Source organism: Astyanax mexicanus, chromosome 2 (genome assembly GCF_023375975.1).
Source record: "Astyanax mexicanus isolate ESR-SI-001 chromosome 2, AstMex3_surface, whole genome shotgun sequence".
NCBI lineage: Eukaryota > Metazoa > Chordata > Actinopteri > Characiformes > Acestrorhamphidae > Astyanax > Astyanax mexicanus.
In genome coordinates this window covers 66,048,929-66,071,209 of record NC_064409.1, presented here as the reverse complement: position 1 = coordinate 66,071,209, position 22,281 = coordinate 66,048,929, and the positions used below count along the sequence as shown (strand labels likewise).

Here is a 22,281-nt window from a genome sequence, read left to right as displayed (position 1 = left end):
GGCGTTTTGTAGAGATTGCATCAGTTTTCTTGATGTACAAGGAATCCCAAGGGTACTTCAGAAATTAGAAAATGCCTCTGTCTCCAGAGAACTAGGACCACCATAGACGCATGTGTGACTCCCACCATAATGTGTTTTTTGCGTTTTTTATAGGTCACAGATATAAGACATGTTGCTTCATCTGGAACATCAACTTTGAGGGAATGAAGGTTGTGGCATCAGTCAAACATGGCCAATAAATGCAGCAAGGTGTGTAATGTCTGGTGACCGTCCAGCCTGACAGTTAACAAGAAGAACATACTGTACATGCATGTGAGAGACAGTGATGCTGCCATGGTTAGAGCCTTTCCAAACAGTCCTTTGAACTGGAAAGATTGAGGAAGCATAATGGAGATCTTCTTCAGATGCCCAGTCAAACTTTGTTTGTCTTTCCTTGATATGTGCATACAAGAAGGCAACTGTAGGCTGGCTGCGAATGGTTTGTTTGGGGCACAAGCATGGGCATTTTCACACTTGCACTCTTTAGTCCACCTGAATCAGACTGGACTGGTTTGTTTTCACACTTGGTGTAAATCATTTGCACAGGTGTTAATACAGTAATCATATCTAGATGCATATTTGGACTAAAAGAACTTGCACATTTTAGCATAATCAGATTCTGCTCTTGGTAGGCTCTCTTTGGGCAGAATAAAACAACTTCATCAAGACCCTTAAGGATAAGCTGTCTCTAAACTTTAGAATGGTTGTTTATTGTGAGAACATGATATATCCTTGAGCCAACTCAGCTGCCAGTGAGGTACTTTTTTGCTATTGCTCCATTTGACATGACACAAAAACATGCCCTTGTACAGAATACAGGACATTCTTCTTGTATTTACTTTCTTGCTTTTACCCCAGACAGGTCTGACCAATAAGTAGAGAAAATGTTCTCACATCACCTTTTGTGATGCATTTTGCCGTGCTTGAATTGTTCCTATGTGAAACTAAACCAATGGTAAATGATCCAAGTTAATAAACTCATTAACTGATTCAGACCAGAGCAAAACAGATATAGATGTAAAAAGATATATATAAAAAGACAGCAGGCAAATCCTTTTTGTTTAAATGTTTAAAATGTTACAAAAATATATATTAACAGCTTTTTCCAGGAGAATATATAAGCTAGAAAATATGTTTAGGTCTAATCAAGGTACAGCTAGAGCTAGTTACTGCATTCACAGATGTTCCGTCATGTAACATTTTAAAGCTGGATTCAAATGCAAGTCAGTCTTTTTATTAGTTACCATTACAAAACAAAAACTAAGAACAAAAACTAAGACAAAAAACAAAGACTACAAAACAAACAAAGGACTAATAAGGTATATCAAACAAAAAAGCATAAATAAACAAAGAAACAAACAACCAAAGAGACCAAATCAGAAACTTTATACAATACAGCAGGACTGAGGCTCAAACTAACAACAATCACACAATAAAGCAAGGTAAAACAAGACCGGTCAAACAACAAGCACAACAGAGACTAAAGGAACACAAGGGGTATTTATACACAGGCACAGACATGGGACACCTGAGAATGTAACTAGGGGGCGGGGTTACAAATGAAACAGGTGGGAACTCTAATGACAGGGCGGGGCTGGGGCGAAGACACAACAACAACAAAACAGGGACATGTGCTCAAAGAGGACAGGAGCACATGGGACCAAAAAAGGTAAAACCCAAGACAAACACAGGTGAAGGTGTGACACTTCAAGCAAGCTTCAGGCAATTTATTTAGTAATTTAGTAATATTGCATGCTTTTTAGCAATAATATCTATGGAGAACAAGCCATAGCTCTGCTAGAAGTAACTGGATGCCTTAGCTACAGTGTTGGGCACGTTACTTTGAAAAAGTAATTAGTTATAGTTACTAGTTACTTCAACAAAAAAGTAACTAAGTTACTAACTGAGTAGCTCCACCATAAAAGTAACTATTGCGTTACTGTTGCGTTACACTCTCTCTATTGAAATGAATAGGATGCGCTGTGCTGGTGCACTAACAGTAAAATGTAATTTCAAGTCACGGCCACAAAATATCGCTCTGCGGGCCGTGAGTTTGAGACCCCTGATTTAAAGTGCTCACTACAGACAACTGTCTTCCTCTGAGGATGAGCCTGCGGACCCCTAGAGAAACCCTGGTCTCATCCTCCTCTCCCTTGTGACTCTTTGTCTGTATGAGTGAAAAAAAGGTTCATTGAGCGGCTAAAGTAACGTGCAGTAACGAGGTGTCTGAAATGGTAACGTGTTATAGTTACAGTCAGAGTAATTAGTTAGATTACTCGTTACTGAAAAAAGTAACGGCGTTAGTAACGCCATTTATTTCAACGCCGTTACCCCCATCACTGCTTAGCTACTGCTAGCTTAAGAGTGGAACTGTGTTCTCTGAAATTAAGTACTTTTGGGATGAATCTGGATGAGATGGGGTGGTGAAACATACAATAACCCGGCCTCAGTATTGCTTGTCACTGAATGCAATAAAAAGTAACAACAGAGCAGGATAAACTCTTTTTGTATACTGTTTATTTCAGAAGAAACAATGAATGATCAAGTGTCCCAATACATTTGTGTGTGTAGTATATTAAGTATATGTATTAATGTGCAGCATTCACTGTATTACTATGTTGTTGTTGCATCCACAGAGATTTGTGCCTAGAGTAGAGGTCAACTTAAGGCTTCCAGGGCATAGCTTTATTTCCAAGATGGATGTTCATCTTTCCCCTCATGTGTCCTCTGTTTGGAAAACTGAAACATGGTGACTGTGTGTGTGTGTGTGTGTGTGTGTTATAAGTGGCACATGTGACCTTCCAAGACTAGGACAGCTCCCCCTGATCACACAGCCTTCTAACCCAATCCTCGGGGGGTGAACAAGAACACAGGAAAATCCATTCACTCAATACAAGCCCCTGAAACACATGCACACACACACACACACACACTCAAACACACACATAAACACTCAAGCACACAAACACATGGACACACACTTCCACACACACTGTATGCCTGTCAATAAACCTTTCACCACTGTTGGGGGGGTTGTTAGGGGGTCTTTTGGAGGGGGGTGGGTGTTTCTACTCTGTAAATTACATTTAGCCATCCACAAAAGACGCTGACCTATTTACTAAACCCAGATCAAACAAGGCCTTCCTCCACCTGCAGGAAAGTAACAGTTGTCATTTTCATGCTAATTCAAAACCAAGTAGAAGTGAGCTAGAGTGAGAGAGTGAGAGAAAGATAGAGAGAGAGAGAGAGAGAGTAAGAGATGATAAAGCTTATATATCTCGTATCTTTTAAGCTGAAAAACTGAAAAATATCCCTTTTCACACAGAATTAAACACTAGTTTAAGAATAAAGAGCCACGGTAGTCCTTGAATAGTAATACCTGGAGTCACATTGTGTGATATTATAAAATATGCTGTAACTAATGCTTCAGATAAGCGATTACTAATGCGATAAGACAGACACACACAGACAAATTAGATTACCTTTCAACATCAATTCATAATCATATCATTAATTTTTCATGCAATTATATCTGACAAAACGTGGTCTGCTGCTGTGGAGATCTTCAGCTGAGATATGTACAGTACACTGGTGAGGAAGGCTAAAACGTGGCACTGCCACCAGACTCTGGAGGCTTTCAATGCAATATCTCGGGCCCTGGTCCCTTCAAACTACCAATAGGGCCAATTATGCCATTAGCTATACATATTATTACTGCACTGAATGACTCCAGGAGAAAATCCCTGCCAAGGCATGTGCAAAAGGGGTTTAAATCTCCTCAGTATTGAGCTGTGGAGCAGTGGAACTGTGTTCTCTGGAATAATGGCACTCCATCCAATACGATTAGGATAATAGTACTACATGCAATCCAGTCCTCACAGCAGCCTTCCAGAATGTGATAGAAAGCCTTCTCAGGACAGTAGAGACAGTTACTGCAACAAAAGTAAAAGCTCTGACTCTTTTTAATGCCCTTGATTTCAGAAAAGAAAATGCCTTTATAAATATGCACTCCCTGGCCAAAAAAAAATCTCCACCTGGATTTAAAACTAAGCAAATGATGTGGGGTTGATGCTGCAGTTGGTCTGCAGGTTTAGGTTCAGCAACAGTATGTGCTGAAAGAATGAGGTCAGCTGACTACCTGAATATACTGAATATAGACCAGGTTATTCCATCAATGGATTTTTTCTACCCTGATGGCACGAGCATATTCCAAGATAACAATGTCAGGATTCATGGTGCTGGAATTGTGAAAGAGTGATTCAGGGAGCATGAGATCATCATTTTCACACATGGATTGTTCACCACAGAGTCCAGACCTTAACCTCATTGAGAATCTTTGAGATGTGCAGCAGTCAGACTCTACCATCATCAACCATCATGTAAGATCTTGGTGAAAAATTAAATCAATGCAAAACTGGATTGAAATAAATCTTGTGACGTTGCAGACGTTTATTGGAACAATGCTGCAGAGAATGCGTGCAGCAATCAAAGATAAAGGCTATCCAACAAAATTAAAGGCTAATTTGAATGGAGCTTTATTGAGGCACTGAATGACCACAGAACTAAAGCATGATAAAATCTCTGCTTCTCAACATTCAACATAGCATTAACATTCCTCTCAAACCTCAAACAGTTTGGCATGAAAAGCTATTTACTAACGTCTGATGGGCCCCAGGACATTCCAGCTTATTTCATTATATTCTGATAATCTCATTTCATATTTACTGGGATGACGACGGCAAACAAAAACAGCAGACAGCACTGATCACAGGGGCCAAATCAAGCCTGGCATGTGACTTATTGTTGTGCATTACAGGCCATGAGCAATTTTCTTTTAAAGAAATGTTGTTTATTAATTTGGTCATTACTTTTTTTTTAAATATATATATATATTTATATTTTTATTTATTTATTTATTTTTTTTATTATTCTATGCATGCATATGATTGGTATTAAGGATTCAGGTTGTACTTTAAAAAATAATAATGCTACAAAGTTGTTTGTAGTGACTCCATAGAAGAATGTTTTTTTTTTGTTTTTTTTTTCCAGGAAGAGTACTAAGCCTGATTCACCAATCCTATGAATTTTCATACATTTTATCGAAAGAGTCTATGTGTTTTTACTGTTCACAGCTATGCTCTTATAGTGATAAATCCCATTATTCTTATAAATTGAACAAATTGGGGGAAACGGAAAACATGTAACTGTAACACGTACATTAATGAACATTATTGCATTTTTCACACTATAAGGCCCACTAGATTATAAAGAATGTCTATTTACTGGTCTATTTTCATACATGAGGTCCACCGGATCATTAGGCGCATTATGCTTCACTAGTAAGGAACAGTGGTGTTGCCATGTTTTCCTTCTAATTCAGCAGGTCTTGCTGCTGAGTGGTGCTGGGTGTGGAGAAGGTTAACTAAGTTAAGTAAAGCTAAGCTAAGTAAACAAATCTGTAATTCTAAAAAAAAAAAAAAAAGTCAAACGAGTGCTGGATGTTAATCTACAGAGATTTCTCTCCTGAAAACTTTGGGTGAGTAAAGCACTTCTGTTTACTTACTGTAAGCTTAGCTTTACAAATTTCTCCAGCACTAAGGATAGAACATTAGCATTAGCCGCTAACCGCTCAGTGTAGCCCAACAGAGCAACAAATTACAAAGTTTTACCTCACTGTCCACACTTGATGTAAGCTGTTATGTTGTAAAAGAGGCTGAACACTGGCCAGTGCGATGTCATTTTGTTTCTACGTTATATGGCAAATCAGTGAACATAATGCTAGTTCCTGTACTATGACAAGTGGCATGTACATTTAATAGAAATATTTGAGTTTGAATGTGAAGTGCCCTTAAGTTAACAAATAACCTTTACCTAAAGTGAAGAGTCTTTAATCCTTTGAGGGTGCTTTCACACCTGCACTTTTTAGTCTGGATAAATTACACTTAATTGGTTCATTTTTACAGTTTAACCAAGACCCTTGAGAGGAGGTGGCCTCTGTCCGGTGCAACAGCTCTCTGGAGATTCATTTGTGGAGCGATTACATGATCTGACCTAGATCTGACCCAACTATCAGGAGCTCTCTGTGAGTCTGAGCTAAACGTCTCCCATAGCCAGTTTGACAATCCATATTTTTAACATGCTATGTTAAACTACACAGAAATGTGCACCAGGACCTTCTTCCTGTATTTACTTTTTTTCTCCCATCCCAGACAGGTCTGAACATTTTTTTCACATGGTTTGTTGGGACACACATACACTTGTTTTTTTTTTTTTTTTGTGTGTAAAAATCAAACCAAACCAAGTGGAAAATTCTCCAAGTTTACAAATTTGCTAAATAATTTGGACCAGAGCAAACCAACTATAGGTGTTGAAACCATCTAAATAGTTCTTCACACTCATATTTTACTATTACAAAATGCTTAGTTTGTGGAATAATAAAAATAAACTCTTTATAATAACTTTCATTAATATACCATTAACTAATGAATAATAACTTATTTTTCACATTTTTGGAAATAAAAAGTTGCTATCACATTTGTAAATACTAATGAACGCACAGGCAACATGAACTGTAATTGATAAACATTTGCCTAGTTTTAAATTAACTACTTAATTTAAACTAACATTTTTAATATAAATACCCATGCTGATAAATAAGTGTCATAAGTGAGCATTTGTTAATATTCAAATTCTTTGTTCACATATACTGATCATTATGTAAAATATATATATTAATGAAAGTTATTATAAAGTGTTACCAAAGACCATTGGTACAACCTTCACTTTTTCAATATTTATTGCTACATACTGTAAATATTACATGAAAACTGAGTAGTACAGCTTGAATAGTTGCGTTGAGCTAACATCCCATCCATATATCAATAGTTCAATCTACTCAGTGGCTGCAGCAGAAAGACCCTAGCCAGAAATGCTAAAACAGCTAAAGCATTCTAACATCCTGTTAAACTTGTCCAACCTAAAGCATGGATAGGTCAGTTGTTTTGGCAATAGTTGCTCAGGGAAAAAAAAGCATCACCCATGTAAACAGCACCCATGTTAGCATTGGTACTCATGGTTCATCTCCCTGTTCAGCAGAGTGGAAGGAAAGAGGTGACGGAGGAGAAGAGAAAAGAGGGAAAAGCAGACAGATGATTAGACGGAGGGTCCAGAGAGATCAAAAGAATGAGCGACTGGGTGAAAATGGAACCCATTCAGGCAGCGCATGTTCCCTGAGGGACATGAAAGGACGTGAGACCTGAGAGTGGGTGTCACGCTGGGTGAAAGCGAACAGTGGCATAAAGCTGTGAGTGTGTCTGCATGTGTGTGTGGAGGGTGTGGAAGTTGGTGGAGTGAGAGGGGAGGGTCGGTTGTTGGTCACCCACCCAGTGCCTGGAACTAAAAAAAAAAAAATCTTTTTACAAATACAGTACATACAGGCAGATATATGGGACAATTATGAACGATTTTCTAATGTTTCTTGTTTCAAACAACCAAGAACTACCATTATTGTATAGGTTAGTGTAGCACAATGCCTTTTTCATCTGTTTAATAAAATCTGTATCCATGTTTAAACCAGAAATGGGCATGGTCCTATAAGCCCTATTTCACCAAGCCTATATAGTTTAACCTCCTAAGACCTAAACTTTTGCATGGCATGCATTTTTTATTTCTTTTTGTTATTTGGGCTAATTGGCACATGAGTAGAGTAAAAACAAAGAATAATCTTTTTACATAAAGTATGTCCACATATGAGGACTTTAGTTTTATATTTCGATAGAACACAATGAAGTCGCAATTAGTACTGATTTGCAAAAAAAATTTTTGGGCCTGAATTCAGCAGCATTGTTTTTTTGGATGAGTGCAAAACAAAAGGAGAAACAACAATAGTGCCCCTTTAAGCAATATGGCTTTTTTGAAGTGCTGCTTCAACACAAAGACAAAACAAAGTAAAGGCATTGCACTATTTGACACTTTTCGGCAGCAGAGAGATCCTTTTTCTTTCCCATGTTGCTTGAAACCTGTGGCCTGCTTAATAATGTGGAACATCCTTCTTAAGTAGTTTTCCTTTAATTGGGCTCACCTGGTAAACTTTATTAATTATCACAGGTGTCTGAGATTAATTTCAGTGATCCAACGGGCCCTAAGACACTATACCATCCATGAGTTTAATTGAAAAACAAAAACAAAAAAATTATTATGAGAACTAAATCCAATTTGCACAATAATTTGGAACACTGTGTACTGTATTTACTGTTTAAATGTATTTAAATTTCTGAACAAAATCAAAACTATATTATGTTAAACTATTCTGCCACCATTAGGCGACAGTATAATGGCCTTATTTAGTATTGTGGTCTAGACAACTCAAAATGTGATGTCCACACATGTGGACGCCAGGTCCTAGTTGGTTAAGAATGATGAAGAGCAAGAAGAACCATGCTTGAAAGGTTTGAGGTAATATTTAATGCAGGACCCCCATTGTGCCAGCAAAAACAGGTCTGTCTCATCAAGGCAAAGACTCCACAAGACCTCTTTAAGATGTTTTGTTGTATTGACAATTTACTGTATGTCCAGTATGTTGCAAGATGGGGTGACAGTGACATAACCCTGTCACTGGTTTACTGGATGTATTTTCATTAAAAATGACCAGTGTGCTCATGGCAAGGCCACGTGAACTATAGGAGTTAAAGCATGAGGCTTGATAGTGGGTGATAGATAGGATATTTATCCCTTTCATCCACAGTGTCATGTGTATACTGGGTATCACCACAGAGGACATTAGCACAGTGCGTGGTAACAAATGTGACTGGCAGCAAGTGGACTGGCAGTGACTGGAGTCAAGCAACTGGTTGCAGGAGACCCTAATCCACACATATTCCTCCAAAGGTCAGTGCTGTGTTCTTTGGCTTATATGGGACATGGCAAAAGTCAGTGGACACAAAGCTAGTTCCTGTATCATGTCCTTTAACATATAATATTAGTGTATGATCCATTCAATTAAAAATACTATTAACACAAGATAATCACAATTACTCCCTTTACCTGTCACTGGGATTTATTTTTTCTTTTTTGTTTGACTTTAACTCAGCCCTGAAAAAAATCAGATCTCTATCACATGTTGATGAAAAATCTGTTTTCTTGAGTGACAATAGCCTACTAATGTAAACAGGATCACACACTATATGTGGATTATGTGGATAAATCAGTTCTGACTATTTGAAGACAAAGACTCTTTACTGAGAAAGAAGACTAAATGTGGCTTAAAAATAGTAACAATACAAAAACAAACCACACACACACACACACACACATACACACACACACAAGAAGAGTGAAAACGAGTAATGACTGTTTATTCTGCTCTGTCCTTGTTGACCTCACCTCTCAAGCTCTCCTTCTCTCTCTCTCTCTCTCTCTCTCTCTCTCTCTCTCTCTCTCTCTCTCTCTCTTTCTTTCAGCAAGTGCTGGTCATCACAGAACAAAAGGACCAGCTGGAATCACAATTACAAGTGAGCGAGAGAGAGAGAGAGACAGAGAGAGAGAGAGAGAGACAGAGAGAGAAAGAAAAGAAGAGAGAGAGAGAGAGAGAGAGAGAGAGAAAGAAAAGAAGAGAGAAAGAGAGAGAGAGTGACAGGTTACAGGTTACAGGTACAGGTATTATAATCAGTTTGTTTGCTGCTCACATGCTGTTTGTGTAGTTTAAGTCCTTCTTTTGGGAAACCTGTGTGTTTTTAGCCCTGTGTAAGTAAATCAGAATGAATGCATTGTACATATGAACTGTGTTTTTCTAAATTGGATTTGATATGGTATTGATGATGTGTTTCTCTTTGTAGAAGGACTTTTTTGAGTGCACTGCTCTGTTGTTCTGGGGTTTAAATGGACTATGGACAGTAAAATGTCTCCAACTTTATTGGACTTCCTCATGGGTGCTAAAGACAGTGATGATCATGGCTCACTCTGGATGGCTTCGGATTGGCCGACTCCTACTAAGTCCTTGTGAATCAACCCTTCAATGAACTTTGACTACTCACCTGGTAAGGCCAGTCCTTTTTTCTTTTTTCTTTTTGTATTCTTGTTCAAACAGAAGCTCATCTGGTTCAGAGACTAAACCTAAAGATCACACGTTCTGACTAAGAATTGGTTGTATATTGAGGTGTAAATATTTCCATGTGGAAATACATATTTTGTACATAAGGCATAATTTGTAATGTTTCATTCATGCAACATAGGCTGATGGGTAGAGTCTCCTCAGAATATGTGATTCTAGAAAGAGGTTTGTTACACCGCATTATAATGGAAGTTTCAGCTACTTTATGGTTCAGTCACCGTTGAAATAGATGTGCAAATGCACACACACACTTTGGCCTAGTCCCTGTAAAGAAGTATCTATCAATATGATAGGACTCTCTGGAACAGAGAAATGTATAGGGGTGTCCAAAACATTGAGCATTAAGTAAAACAAAGAAGGCAGACATACACTATTTTTTTGTAAGTATACGTTTTTTTTGTTGTTGTTTTTTTTATCCAATTTAATGAGAAGATACAAGTTTAATACCAAAACCACAACTACAAAGTAGGTATAAAAAATACTTCATCTGTCTGGTTGTATACTGAGAGTAATATGCTAATTTTATTTATTAATTTTTTTTTCCCTATTTTCTCCACAATTTACACAGCCAATTACCCAACCCACTGATTAGGAAACCACCAATCACTAGTGATGCCCCAACACACCAGGAGGGTGAAGACTAGCCCCCTGCCTCTTTTCGAACTTGCCGAGTAGTCAGCACACTCGGAGAAAAGTGCAGGGACTCGTTCCGATACATCAGCTCACAGACGCCTTGTACTGATCGACATCACCCTTTAGAGTGATGTGGGGAGAGAGCGCCATCTACCCACTCAGAGAGAGCAAGGCCAACTGTGCTCTCTCAGGGCTCTGGCAGCCGATGGCAAGCTACATGAACAGGATTCGAACCGGCAATCTGAGTCCCAGAGTAATGCTAATTTACACTAGCACTTAGTGTAAACATACAAACAGAATATATTTACAAATGAAGTGTGTTTCTCTGTTTATGACCCAAATTAATTCTATTTAAAGGTCGTTCTGACCCAGAAATGCAATACCTCACATTGCTGTTTGGGCCTAGTGATACATTACAAGATAACATACACATATACACACTTTCAAACGTGTTAGGTAGTGATGTGTTGGTGCTTTTGACACGGTCTACTAACATAGCCAGAGAGTCTTGAAAAGTATTTAAACACATTTTGCATTTCCATATTTTTATTATGTTACACACACAAACTTTACTGTATGTAATTGTGAAGTGAAAAGAAAAAGATACATCATTTTTCTTAACGAATAAAATCTGAAAAGTGTGGTGTGCATTTGTATTCAGCCCCCCTGAATACTTTGTAGGACCACCTTTCGCTCTAAATACAGCTGTAAGTCTTTTGGAGTGTGTCTCTACCAGCTTTGCAATTCTATAGGCTAGGATTTTTGCCCATTCTTCTTTGGGGTTTACCTCAAGCTCAGCCATATTGGATGGAGAGTGTCTGTGAAGAGAAATGCGCTCATTTAAATGTATTTTTTGTTTGTTTTTATCTCTCTCTCTCTGGTCTACCAGACTCCCACTCTCTCTATCTATCTCTCTGACAGCTAAGATAGTCTTAAGATAATCTTCCGAAGCTCATGCCAGACTTCTTCCCAAACACCTGTGCGGCAGCTGGGACTTCAGGTCATCTCATCTACTCTGCAATCTCACATCTGAGAAACTTAATTATCACATATCACTCTATTAGAGTGGCTGTGTATGGGTGTGTCTTAAGCAGACAGGCGATCATTATTCACTGGTAAACTGGGGGAGGGGTGTGGACGGAGTGGCTTGTTACTTTATCCTGAGAATCCTCCACTTTTCCATTATCTGTGTCATAATCACACGTCCAGGAAGTGAGTGTGCTTCAAAGTGTGAGCTAAATGTCAAAATGCTTTTCACACATGAAAAGTATGCTTTCTTCACTGTTTCGCTTGTTTGTAAGTGCATAAGGCCATCAACATATTAAGAGGGACATTCAGGGACTTCTTATACTGAGAGGAACATTCAGAGACCTCTATGGTGGCCTCCATCATATAAATAACAATAATTACTGACTTTTGTATATCCTCTAGAGAATTTCTTACTAACTATACACTTTTACAATTGCAAGAAAAAGTATGTGAGCCCTTTGGGATTACTTGAATGCAAAGACTGTGTATAGCTGGACAGAGCATCGTCTCTCAAAAGTGAAGCCACCACAGGTCGGGCGCCCCCTGCTGTTCAGTTGCAGAAAGCTGTGTAACCCCACCCATCCCCATAGGTTTCAATGGCAAAACAGAACAAATTTCAATCACGTTTTTTTCCAATATACTGTAATTCTACCTCCTTTATTTAAATGCAACAGCTAGTGTTACCTCTGCTTATATTGTCAAATTTTCATATCCTCACAGAATTCGCTTTTTAAAATGTTATTCAGCTCTATTCAAAAAGGTGTGATTATTGTAAAAGGGCGGGGTTACACCTGGCCGTGGTGGGACCAATGACTGTATGGGTGGGACCATAGACTGTGTGATCTCTGTGGAGGCAGCCCTCAGGGGTGGGGTTATTTAAATGAGTAGGCTGTCTCTCCACAGTCTTTCTCCCTCCTCTGGTCTCTACTGTGCAGACTCAGGTATCAGAATCGCCAACATGGCGGAAGATTTTCGGCTTTATTTTCATTGAATACATTTGAACGGCGACACGGCGTCCATCTTTTTTTACAGTCTCTGCTTGAATGTTAACATGATGTGTTCAATAAAACCATGCAAACACATAATTGTTTGTGTGATATTCAGTTTAATCAGACTGTGTTTGTCTATTGTTGTGACTTAGATGAAGATCAGAACACATTTAATGACCAATTTATTCAGAAATCCAAATAATCCCAAAGGGTTCACATACTTTTTCCTGCAACTGCATAATTGCTGCTGTTTAATTGCTGGTAACAATAACACTGACTATATTGTGCCCTGGTAAATCTAACAATTAATAATATACACAGTATTATAGTCACACGCTTGGCTGTCTAAAATAAAAATGATTATGACCCTTATTATTATTATTGTTATTATTATTCATTATTTAAGGCATGAGCTTACTTCAGAAGAGAGAGGGGTATCACACTGCACTGTGCTTAGTGGGGTTCTTCCGATTCTCTTTCTGAACAGCAGCTCTAAAAGGTTAACACACACACTCATGTCCCATTTGCATATTTGCTTCATATTAAAAAAAAATAATTCATTCATTAAAATGAATTTCTGCATAGTTTTATAAAAAAAGTATTATAAAGTGATACCAAACTTTACACCAAGTCGTGTCATGTACAAAGGTATGTGTTCTTTAAATCAGTGACTAGAATTATTATTATAATAATTATTTCCTAAAACGTAAAATTACTCACTAATACAAAAAAATGATACTATGTGATATATATATATATATATATATATATATATATATATATATATATATATATATATATATATATATATATATATATATATATATTGTATATTATATATTGTGAAGACTATATATTAATCCTAATAGTGTAAACCTGTTTTTTTAACTAATCTGAAGTGATGAAGCATTGTTGATACTGCAAGTTCTCCTGACCCTGTTATTGCTGCACTTACATTGATATCCAACATGATAATTACTAATTAGTAGACATCTGGGTCTTACATAATACTGCTTTAAACTTGTGAAATTAAAATGTTATTTCTGTAAGTAATAGAAATGCAGTAATGCAAGTTTCAAACCTCCATTGGGTCTTTTTGTTAAAAAATAAGTTTATAAAGTTCTTACAGTTCCTGAACTGTAGAGGTAAGAGAAAATATGGAAAGTAAAACTAGTTTCGGATTAATGAGAATCTTGGGTGCCATGGTCCTATTCCCTTCTGTTCTATAGAAAGAAAAGAGTCTGCATAGTACACACAAGAGCCAGAGGTTCCAGCACAGCCTGCAAGACCAGAAACAAACTAGATTGTGTGATGCTTCAACAGTAAATTAAACTACACTTGGAGTTTATCTACTTTATTACTGTTTGCTACTGAAAAAAGCTTCTGTGGTTCAGTTTAACCAGCAAGATGTTGTAAAAGTGTCAGAACACAGAGTAAATTATTAAAATTAAAAAATAATGTTTTGATTGCTATTTGCAATCAGTCCACACCAGAAAATTAACTTTACAAGAGAACTAGCCAAGATAGCGTACAAATACTGCTGATCTAAGCATGTCTATCTGTGCCAACATCAGCTGGCTGGCAAACAACTAATTAGGTCACACTGGCCAATTTTACACCAACATCAGAATTACCAAAAAAAAAACCTGCTAAGAACTTTAAAACGTTATTCAGTGTCTTCAGTTATTGTGACCTACAGAACTACACCATTCCATCAATAATAGCATGATTAACTATAGCTGGACTATACTTCCGGCCAAGGCTGTCAATCATTTCCTTCATAATTTAACTCCGCCTTCTTATGATAAAGCTGAATAATGTTTAAAAAATGATTTTTGGATTTACATTAAAATGTGGCAATATTAACACAGAGAAATAGAAAAAGGTTTAAACAACATTAATGGTTGAAAATAGGCTTTTTTTGTCATTGAAACATATGGGGGTGGGCAGGGCCAAACACACACATTTTTTCACTTTTGTTGCACTGACCATGCTTCTCTAAAGTCAGATTTCTGGATGTATTAAACAAACCCTTATTAAGTCAATCTGACCCCTGACTATATTTTAATTAGAGAACACTAGAGAGTCCATCTCTCTCATTTATATGCATTTGTTCAAATTTGTCCACTAGAGATAAACTCATTCAAATCTCTGAATCTGTATTTCTTAATCTCTGAGTGCAGAGTGTTGGAGCTAGCCCTGGTCCCAGATCAGTCTCAGCTGCAGTCTCCCGACTAAAGCTGACAGGCATGATCTCATAATTTACATGCAAAACCCACAAATTCCCTCCACTGACTCACAGCACTGCACAATGTGCCCAAAAGTGCCACAAATCCTCTAGAAACAGCTTTGTGACTGAAATAAAGCCGGAAGAACTTTGTAAAATAAGCTCAGAAAGAAGCTGGTACCCACTCAAATCTGGCCCTAATAACAGGGCGAGGCAGTGAGTGAGTCCTGGGGTCAGTCAGCGTGTTTCTCTCATCGGTTTTAATCAGAGTCTATTCAGCGTGAGGCCAGCTGGATCATTATCAGCGCAGAGGCAGCCGGATTCATTACTGTGAGCAGTCTGAGGGGCTGAGCGAGGAACGGGATATAGAGGGATGTCGGCGGAGAGCTGCAGTCTGAGTTGTGTCTTTAAAGTGGATATGAGGCCTCGTCTAAACCCCCACTCCACCTGCTTTACCCCCCTTGACCATTATAAACAGGGATCCAGGCAGACTGGACAAAGCAGTGCACTGAATAGAAAACATACATCAATTCAATTCAATGAATTATACATTACATCAATGCAGCTATTGCCAAAAGATCAATAATTTGATACATTTGAGGACATCCATGTAGTTCTATACATAAATTAGGATCAAGTTAAGTTAAGATCAACCACATTCACTATGATCCCTTTTTTAAATCCAGCTCAAGGCATATCACGATGCTCATTGCTATCTTACACCTTGCCAACAGTCTATATTGATGCCTTGTGCTTGTGTAGATTAAATAGTTGCAGTGCTTGTGAATACATTATATGTATGCTGATGGGCATGGTGATGTTGATGTGAATGTATTCAGGTAAATTTCTGGCATACTGCCATCTTGGCAATAGCCAACACTGGTGCATCACTAACTGAAAAAAAACAAGAAACCTAGACACACATCAACATTCAGACTTTCATTGCTATCTTGGCAGTGACTTGTCAGCACAAGCACACTTGTTACAGAAGTGTTGGACAGGTCCAGGTTTATTGCATGTTACGCCCGAAACACACACCCATGATTAATTAAGAGAATTACTACATGCATACTTTTCCCTTGGTTACGAAAGCAAAGACACACTGACATTAAATTAAGCCCAGTGATCAGTTTTCCCAGACAGTCATTAAGCCTACTTATAGACTCTATAGAAAGTGATATGTGCTCTAGAACTAGGCTTAATCCCTGTTCAGAAAACCAACTCTATGTGTCAAAAATATCCAAATATTTGTATACGTCCTTTCTCCTTGCTGGCATAGATGTGCAAATGCACACACACACTTAGCTTGTCTAGTCACTGTAGAGAGCCTAGTACTTCCAAAAGAAATTCAACTAGGACTCTCTGGAGCACCAAAACTTGAACTTGTTGGCACCATGCCTAAACCCCCAGTATTGAATTGTGGAATAGTGGAACATTAAGGATAAGTTGGGGGGTTTAGTATTAGGTTCTTGGTGATCATCATACAACTTCCTGACCTCACTAGTGGTCTTACCACTGCAATGCAATTAAATCAATACTTCACAACATAGTAGTAGTAACTTTTCTGCACGGGAGAGACAGTTTCTCCAACCAAAGCAGAGCAATCTTTAATTTAATACTCTTGAATTATCAGAACAAACTATCAATGATCAGAAGTCCCAGTACTTTTCCCACATAGTGGCTTTCCTGTTAAGTTACATATATAAGGCTTTGCTGTGGAGGTCTGTGGTGGGGCATGTCAAGCTGTGAAAAGGTTAAACCTGCAGTCTGTGTTTAATGGCAGCCTACCTGCAGGCCCCAACAAAGCGTTTACCTCTGCCTGTAAGAGGAAACAGAACTGACATTGATTTCCTGACCACAGAACCAGGAGTGCTGTCAGTCACTCCATAAGTAAATCCAAACTGAGAGCACTATAGAAACTGTACAAAAAATATATTTTGGAAGGTTTTATTTTCTAAAATGTATATTAAAAAGGCTATCAGGCTACCATAAAATAAAAAGCAACTGATTACAGATTTTTCAATAACTCAACTTAGTTCCATCATAGCTTCTCATAACTCACACTATTAAGGCACAAATTAAGTTGAGCTCAACTTAAAAATGTACCTAAGTAAGTAATAAAGCAGCAGTTGAAATATTTTGTACATTAACTAACTGTTTTCTGTCAACTCTAGGACAGTATTCAGGTTATTTAACCCAAATTCTGAACATTCTCTACATCAAATAATGGTTTGTGTGTTTATTTAAATTGAGTGAAACCAGTTCAACTGCTTGTTATCTCATGAAGCCATATTTAGGTTGAACAGACAAACCTTTTTACAGTGTGTCTGTGCCCTCCAAAAATGTAGTGCTTAAAATAAACTCAGTGTAGTTTTACAGTTCAACAGTCAGTGGCACAACAGTCAAACTGCCTGCTCTTAATGTAAATATTTTTTACTAGAATTTGTAAGTTGAGTTTTTGTTGTTCAAGTTGACCTAGCTCTGAAACATTCTGAAATCAGTTACTTTCTAAGTTTATGCAAAATTATATGAACTTTATATTTATCATGAAACTATAATGTCCTTGTTTTTCTTTGTTGTTTGTTTTGTTTTAATTGTTCAAAATCAAAATGTTTATGCTGTTTATTTAAAATTAATCTTATTTAAGTGTTTTAAATTGGTATGTTATCTCAGGCTTTTTAACTTCACTCTAAACAACCAACCAAACCCACAACCAACCATTCAACTAAACAAGCAAACAAACAGACCAGAAAATAAATAAACTAGTTGCCCCGTCATAGAAGGGCAGTGACTTAACTACCAGGGCCCAGTTTTACAGAATCATCTTAGCATTAAGAACAGTGCTCAGTCTGAAGCTCACTTGACCATCTTAGAATCATCTTGTGCTATGAACCTTTTGGGAAACCCAGCCCAGAACGATAAGAATGGGAACCATGTGCTGACAGATGACAAGACACTTTGTAAAAGAAGAATGAAGCAGCTCATCATCATCAACAACATTTAACTGCATTTATAATGAATGCAATTTAACTCTAAGATGAAAGTAAATTGTTGAATCTAACCCCACACCAAACTCTAACCACAACTCTAATCTTAATATTTTAAGGTTAGGTTTAGGATTAGATTTAAGGTTTAGGTTTGGGTTAGTGTTAGATTTAGGATTAGATTTAAGGTTATGGTTAGGGTTAGGGTTAAGGTTATGTTTAGGATTATATTTTAGATTAAGGTTTGGGTTAAGGTTAGGTTTAGGATTAGATTTAATGTTTGGGTTAAGGATTATATTTAGGTTAAAGTTTGGGTTAGGGTTAGGTTTAAGATTAGTTTTAGGTTAGGGTTAGGTTTTGGATTAGATTTAATGTTTTAGTTAAAGTTTGGTTTTGGGTTAGGTTTAGGCTTAGATTTAATGTTTAGGTTAAGGATTATATTTAGGTTAAAGTTTGGGTTAGGGTTAGGTTTAAGATTAGTTTTAGGTTAGGGTTAGGGTTAGGTTTTGGACTCGATTTAATGTTTTAGTTAAGGTTTGGGTTTCAGTTAGATTTAGGATTAGATTTAAGGTTTAGGTTAGGGTTAAGATTAGGCTTAAAATAAGATTTGGATTTAAGTTTGGGCTAAGGCTTAGGTCAAGGTTTGGGCTACAGTTAGGGTTGATTACTGGTTGAGGTTAGACTTAAGCTTGGGGTTATGTTCTATAGAAAATAATTACATTTAATTTGCGGTTGAGCTGCATTTAATAGACATTTAGTTGACTGTTAGTTAAATATTAGTTCAGCATCTATGATGCCATGTATAATGGTTCATGCAAATAAAGTGAAACTGTAGTAGCATCATATTGATCATGGAAGTAGCAGCAGTACTAGCACTAGTATTGATATCTAATGAATTGCATTCATTATTATTACATTATTACTCTGTTTCATGGCATTTTTCTTCACTTCATGAATCAACAAACAGTTATATCTAGCAGGTCTGAAAGTATCAGAGTTAGTATCAGTTGTACAGAGTGTTCAGTCGGTTTCAGCTTCACCCTAAATCCCCCTCGAGCGGAACATCAGAGAGCAGAACTTACGTGTGCGGGAGCGCGCGCTGGTGCCCGGGGTCTACTCCGTGCTCGGTGTAGTGGGTCTCGTGGTTCTCATGGCCGCCGGGGCCGCGCTGTCCGAGGTGCTGAAGATGCGCGTCCCCGCGCTTCTGGGCGCTCTGCCGCGGGCGGAGCAGAGAGCCCACCTCCACCAGGGGCTTGGGGATGCTGGGCGCGTGCCCGCAGCCGCAGAGTGTGTGCGTGCTGTGCGGGAGCGGCGCTGACGCTCGCCGCGCGCGAGGACAGAGGTGGAGCTGGAGAAGGTGTGAGGAAGGGTCTTCGGTTGGCCCGGGCGCGAGAGGCGGGGACGCAGGCGCATGGGGCTGCTGCTGCTGCTTGAGCTCTTCCAGGACCCCCTCCTGCTGTTCGTCAGACATCGGGGGGAATCGGATTCAGCATCAGGGACTGTCTGACTGACTGACAGCACGCGCAGAGCAGAGGAGCACGAGGGGCGCGCGCGCAACAAGTAGCAAAGCAAAAGTTACGCTGAAATGAAAACGCTCGCGAAACACGGAGACTTTTCACGAGCAGACCTGCTGCATGCATTATCTCAAAACCCCCACCAAACACACACACGCGCGCGCGACCAAAATGACATGAAACACAAAAGGGAGAGGGGAACACAGGGAAACCACTCGGGAGCGCGCGTGACGCATGTGCACGGGCTTTAAATTATCTTAGGTAGCTCAGAAACATTACACAGCCTCATTAACGCATGCGCAGATACAGCCCGAAGGACTTCATTAGACTGCAATTTGAGTGCTGGATAATTTACAGGGTGGCACAACAGTCTAACTGCCTGCTTATGAAGCGTGAGGAGATCATACATTTTACACAATATTTACGCACATCTGCAACATATCTGCAACACTTACCAACATCTTTCTAAAATAATCATGTTTTACAGGAAACACAAAAACATATGACAGTTGAAATGGCTTTTTAAAAATTAGCAATGGTTTATTCTACAGTCGAGCTGTAGAACCAACTAATCATAATTCAAAATTTTGATAATACTGATTGAAAAGAGAAAAAAAAATTTTTAACAGCCACAGACTGAAAATTCAGAAAATAATCTTAATAAACTCAATAAACTAAACAACTATGCAATATATATATAGTCTATAGCCTTAATAAATAAGAAGTAAACTTTCTATAGTAGTAAAAATTTCATCACTTACCCATTGAAGATGAATGATGGAAATTAGTTCAGTGAAGGTAGCTGCCATCTTGGAAAGCTATTAAATTAGCTTAAGTCAGACTTTTTGTATATCATCACTGTCCAGTAAAAAAACAAGTATCTTCATATATGGCAATTTTTGGTTTACTACAACCATTACACTGTGTCCAAATTTCTTGATGAATTGGCCAATAGAAATACTTCACAATGACCTGAAATAAACTCTTCTTCCATTGAAAGTTTAGAAGGTTTTTTCTCTCTCCTGTAAAGTTGCTGTTTTGGAGACATTTGTTTTTCATTAGAAGAATCAAATGATCTGACCAACTGAGGATGTAGGAGATTTTATCACTGGTGCTCTTAAAAAACTTCTCGGTGAGAAGGTTTGTATACAAACCTCACTTTAATTTGTTGCTTTCTATTTTTAATATGCACAGTGTATTTAAATATTTGCTGAAAAATAGCTAAGAAAATCAAAATATTGATCATATTTTATAAGACAAATACATTCCATTGATTCCTAGTTAAAATTTCAACACTGGATTGTAAATATTTTGTGAACCCTGGGGCACAACCAGTATGCAAATAGATGATGTAGAGTATATGTATATGTAGAGTATATATATAGAGTATATTTATATGTATATGTGGGTGCACATTGAATTCTGTCGTGATTTGATCAGCCGTGGTTTTATGTTTTTTTGGATACAATCCGGGTTAGCACCTGAACATCCCTTTCAGACAGCTACCTCTTACAGCGTCCACAGTTAATCCTGTTGGATGTGGTTCTTCCTTCTTGGTTGTATGCTGACATTACCCTGGATACCGTGGCTCCTGATACATCACAAAGACTTGCTGTCTTGGTCACAGAAGCGCCAGCAAGACGTGTACGAACAATTTGTCCTCTTTTGAACTCTGGTATGTAACCCATAATGTTGTCTGACACAATGGAATAGATTCACTAGTGCCATTAATTGTGGCTAAATTAGAACAGACTGAAAAAAATATATATATATAAATTTTTTTTTCAGTCTGTTCTAATTAAGCCAAAATGAATGGCACTAGTGAATCTATTCATTTGTGTCAGAGCAGCAATACATGGTACATTATTTATTTTAGCAAAATCTGCAATAATAAAAAAAAAACTTTGTAAGTTATTTTCATCATTGAAATATGCTTCAGTGAGCGTGAATAGTGTGAGGAGAGTGACAGCTGGAGGCTGAATAAGCCAGGCTTTGGTACTCTGTTAGATAAACCCAAAGCTCTGATAAGTCTGATAAGTGCGTGTTTACTACCTGACAGCACTCACGGCCTGAATAGACTTATTAACAGCCGAACAGATTTGATCACTGTATGTGTGTGTCTGTGTGTGTGTGTGTTTGTGTCTGGATTAATAATCAGCAGAGCAAACACAGTCCCTAATTCTAAAGGTGTGTAAACTCAGACTGACGTCATGGACTGTAGAAGTGTTGATGTTCTCCATGTAACGTCTAAGAGCAGGAGAGATTAAAATCTTCATTATTATTATTTTTGAACCTGTGCAACACCACACAGCTCTGATTAATACACTGTGCTTTTATTATGGGGGCATTCTGGCCTAAGACTAGTACTATATAGTAGCATAGTATATACTAGTCTATATTTTAGAATTGTGTAAATCTGCATTGTATCTGTTATCACTGTGACTACAATACCCAGCATGCATGGCGCAAATAGGTCCATATAATCATTAGTGCTAACTGACAGTTTAGCCAATGACAAAAAGGCTAGTAGGTTCAAAATGTAACTTTGAGTTATTCCATATTCTCAGGCTATTTTTGTGTAGTCTTGGTGAGAGATCCTATAATGCACTTCTAGACATGCCTTTCCAAAAAAATCAAAGACATTTTGCCCAGTTGACAGCGCTTGAATTGCCCACCATAGATGCCATCCATTAGCCAGCTTTCATCAAGTTCATTTGCAGTAGTGTTGTCAATGAGAAATCTGTACTACTACGAATTA

The 22,281-nt window shown here is 38.0% G+C and overlaps 1 protein-coding gene across 1 annotated transcript in view; it reads right to left on the bottom strand.

Moving 5' to 3' along the window:
• Positions 1-19,665, bottom strand: part of trpc7b (transient receptor potential cation channel, subfamily C, member 7b) — a 110,202-nt gene extending 90,537 nt beyond the window's left edge. Inside the window, exon 1 of the mRNA XM_022665722.2 lies at positions 19,092-19,665. Coding sequence (XP_022521443.2) covers positions 19,092-19,480 — 389 coding nt within the window. The 5' untranslated portion in view covers positions 19,481-19,665. The remainder of the gene's footprint in view (positions 1-19,091) is intronic.
• Between the last annotated feature and the right edge of the window lie 2,616 nt (positions 19,666-22,281).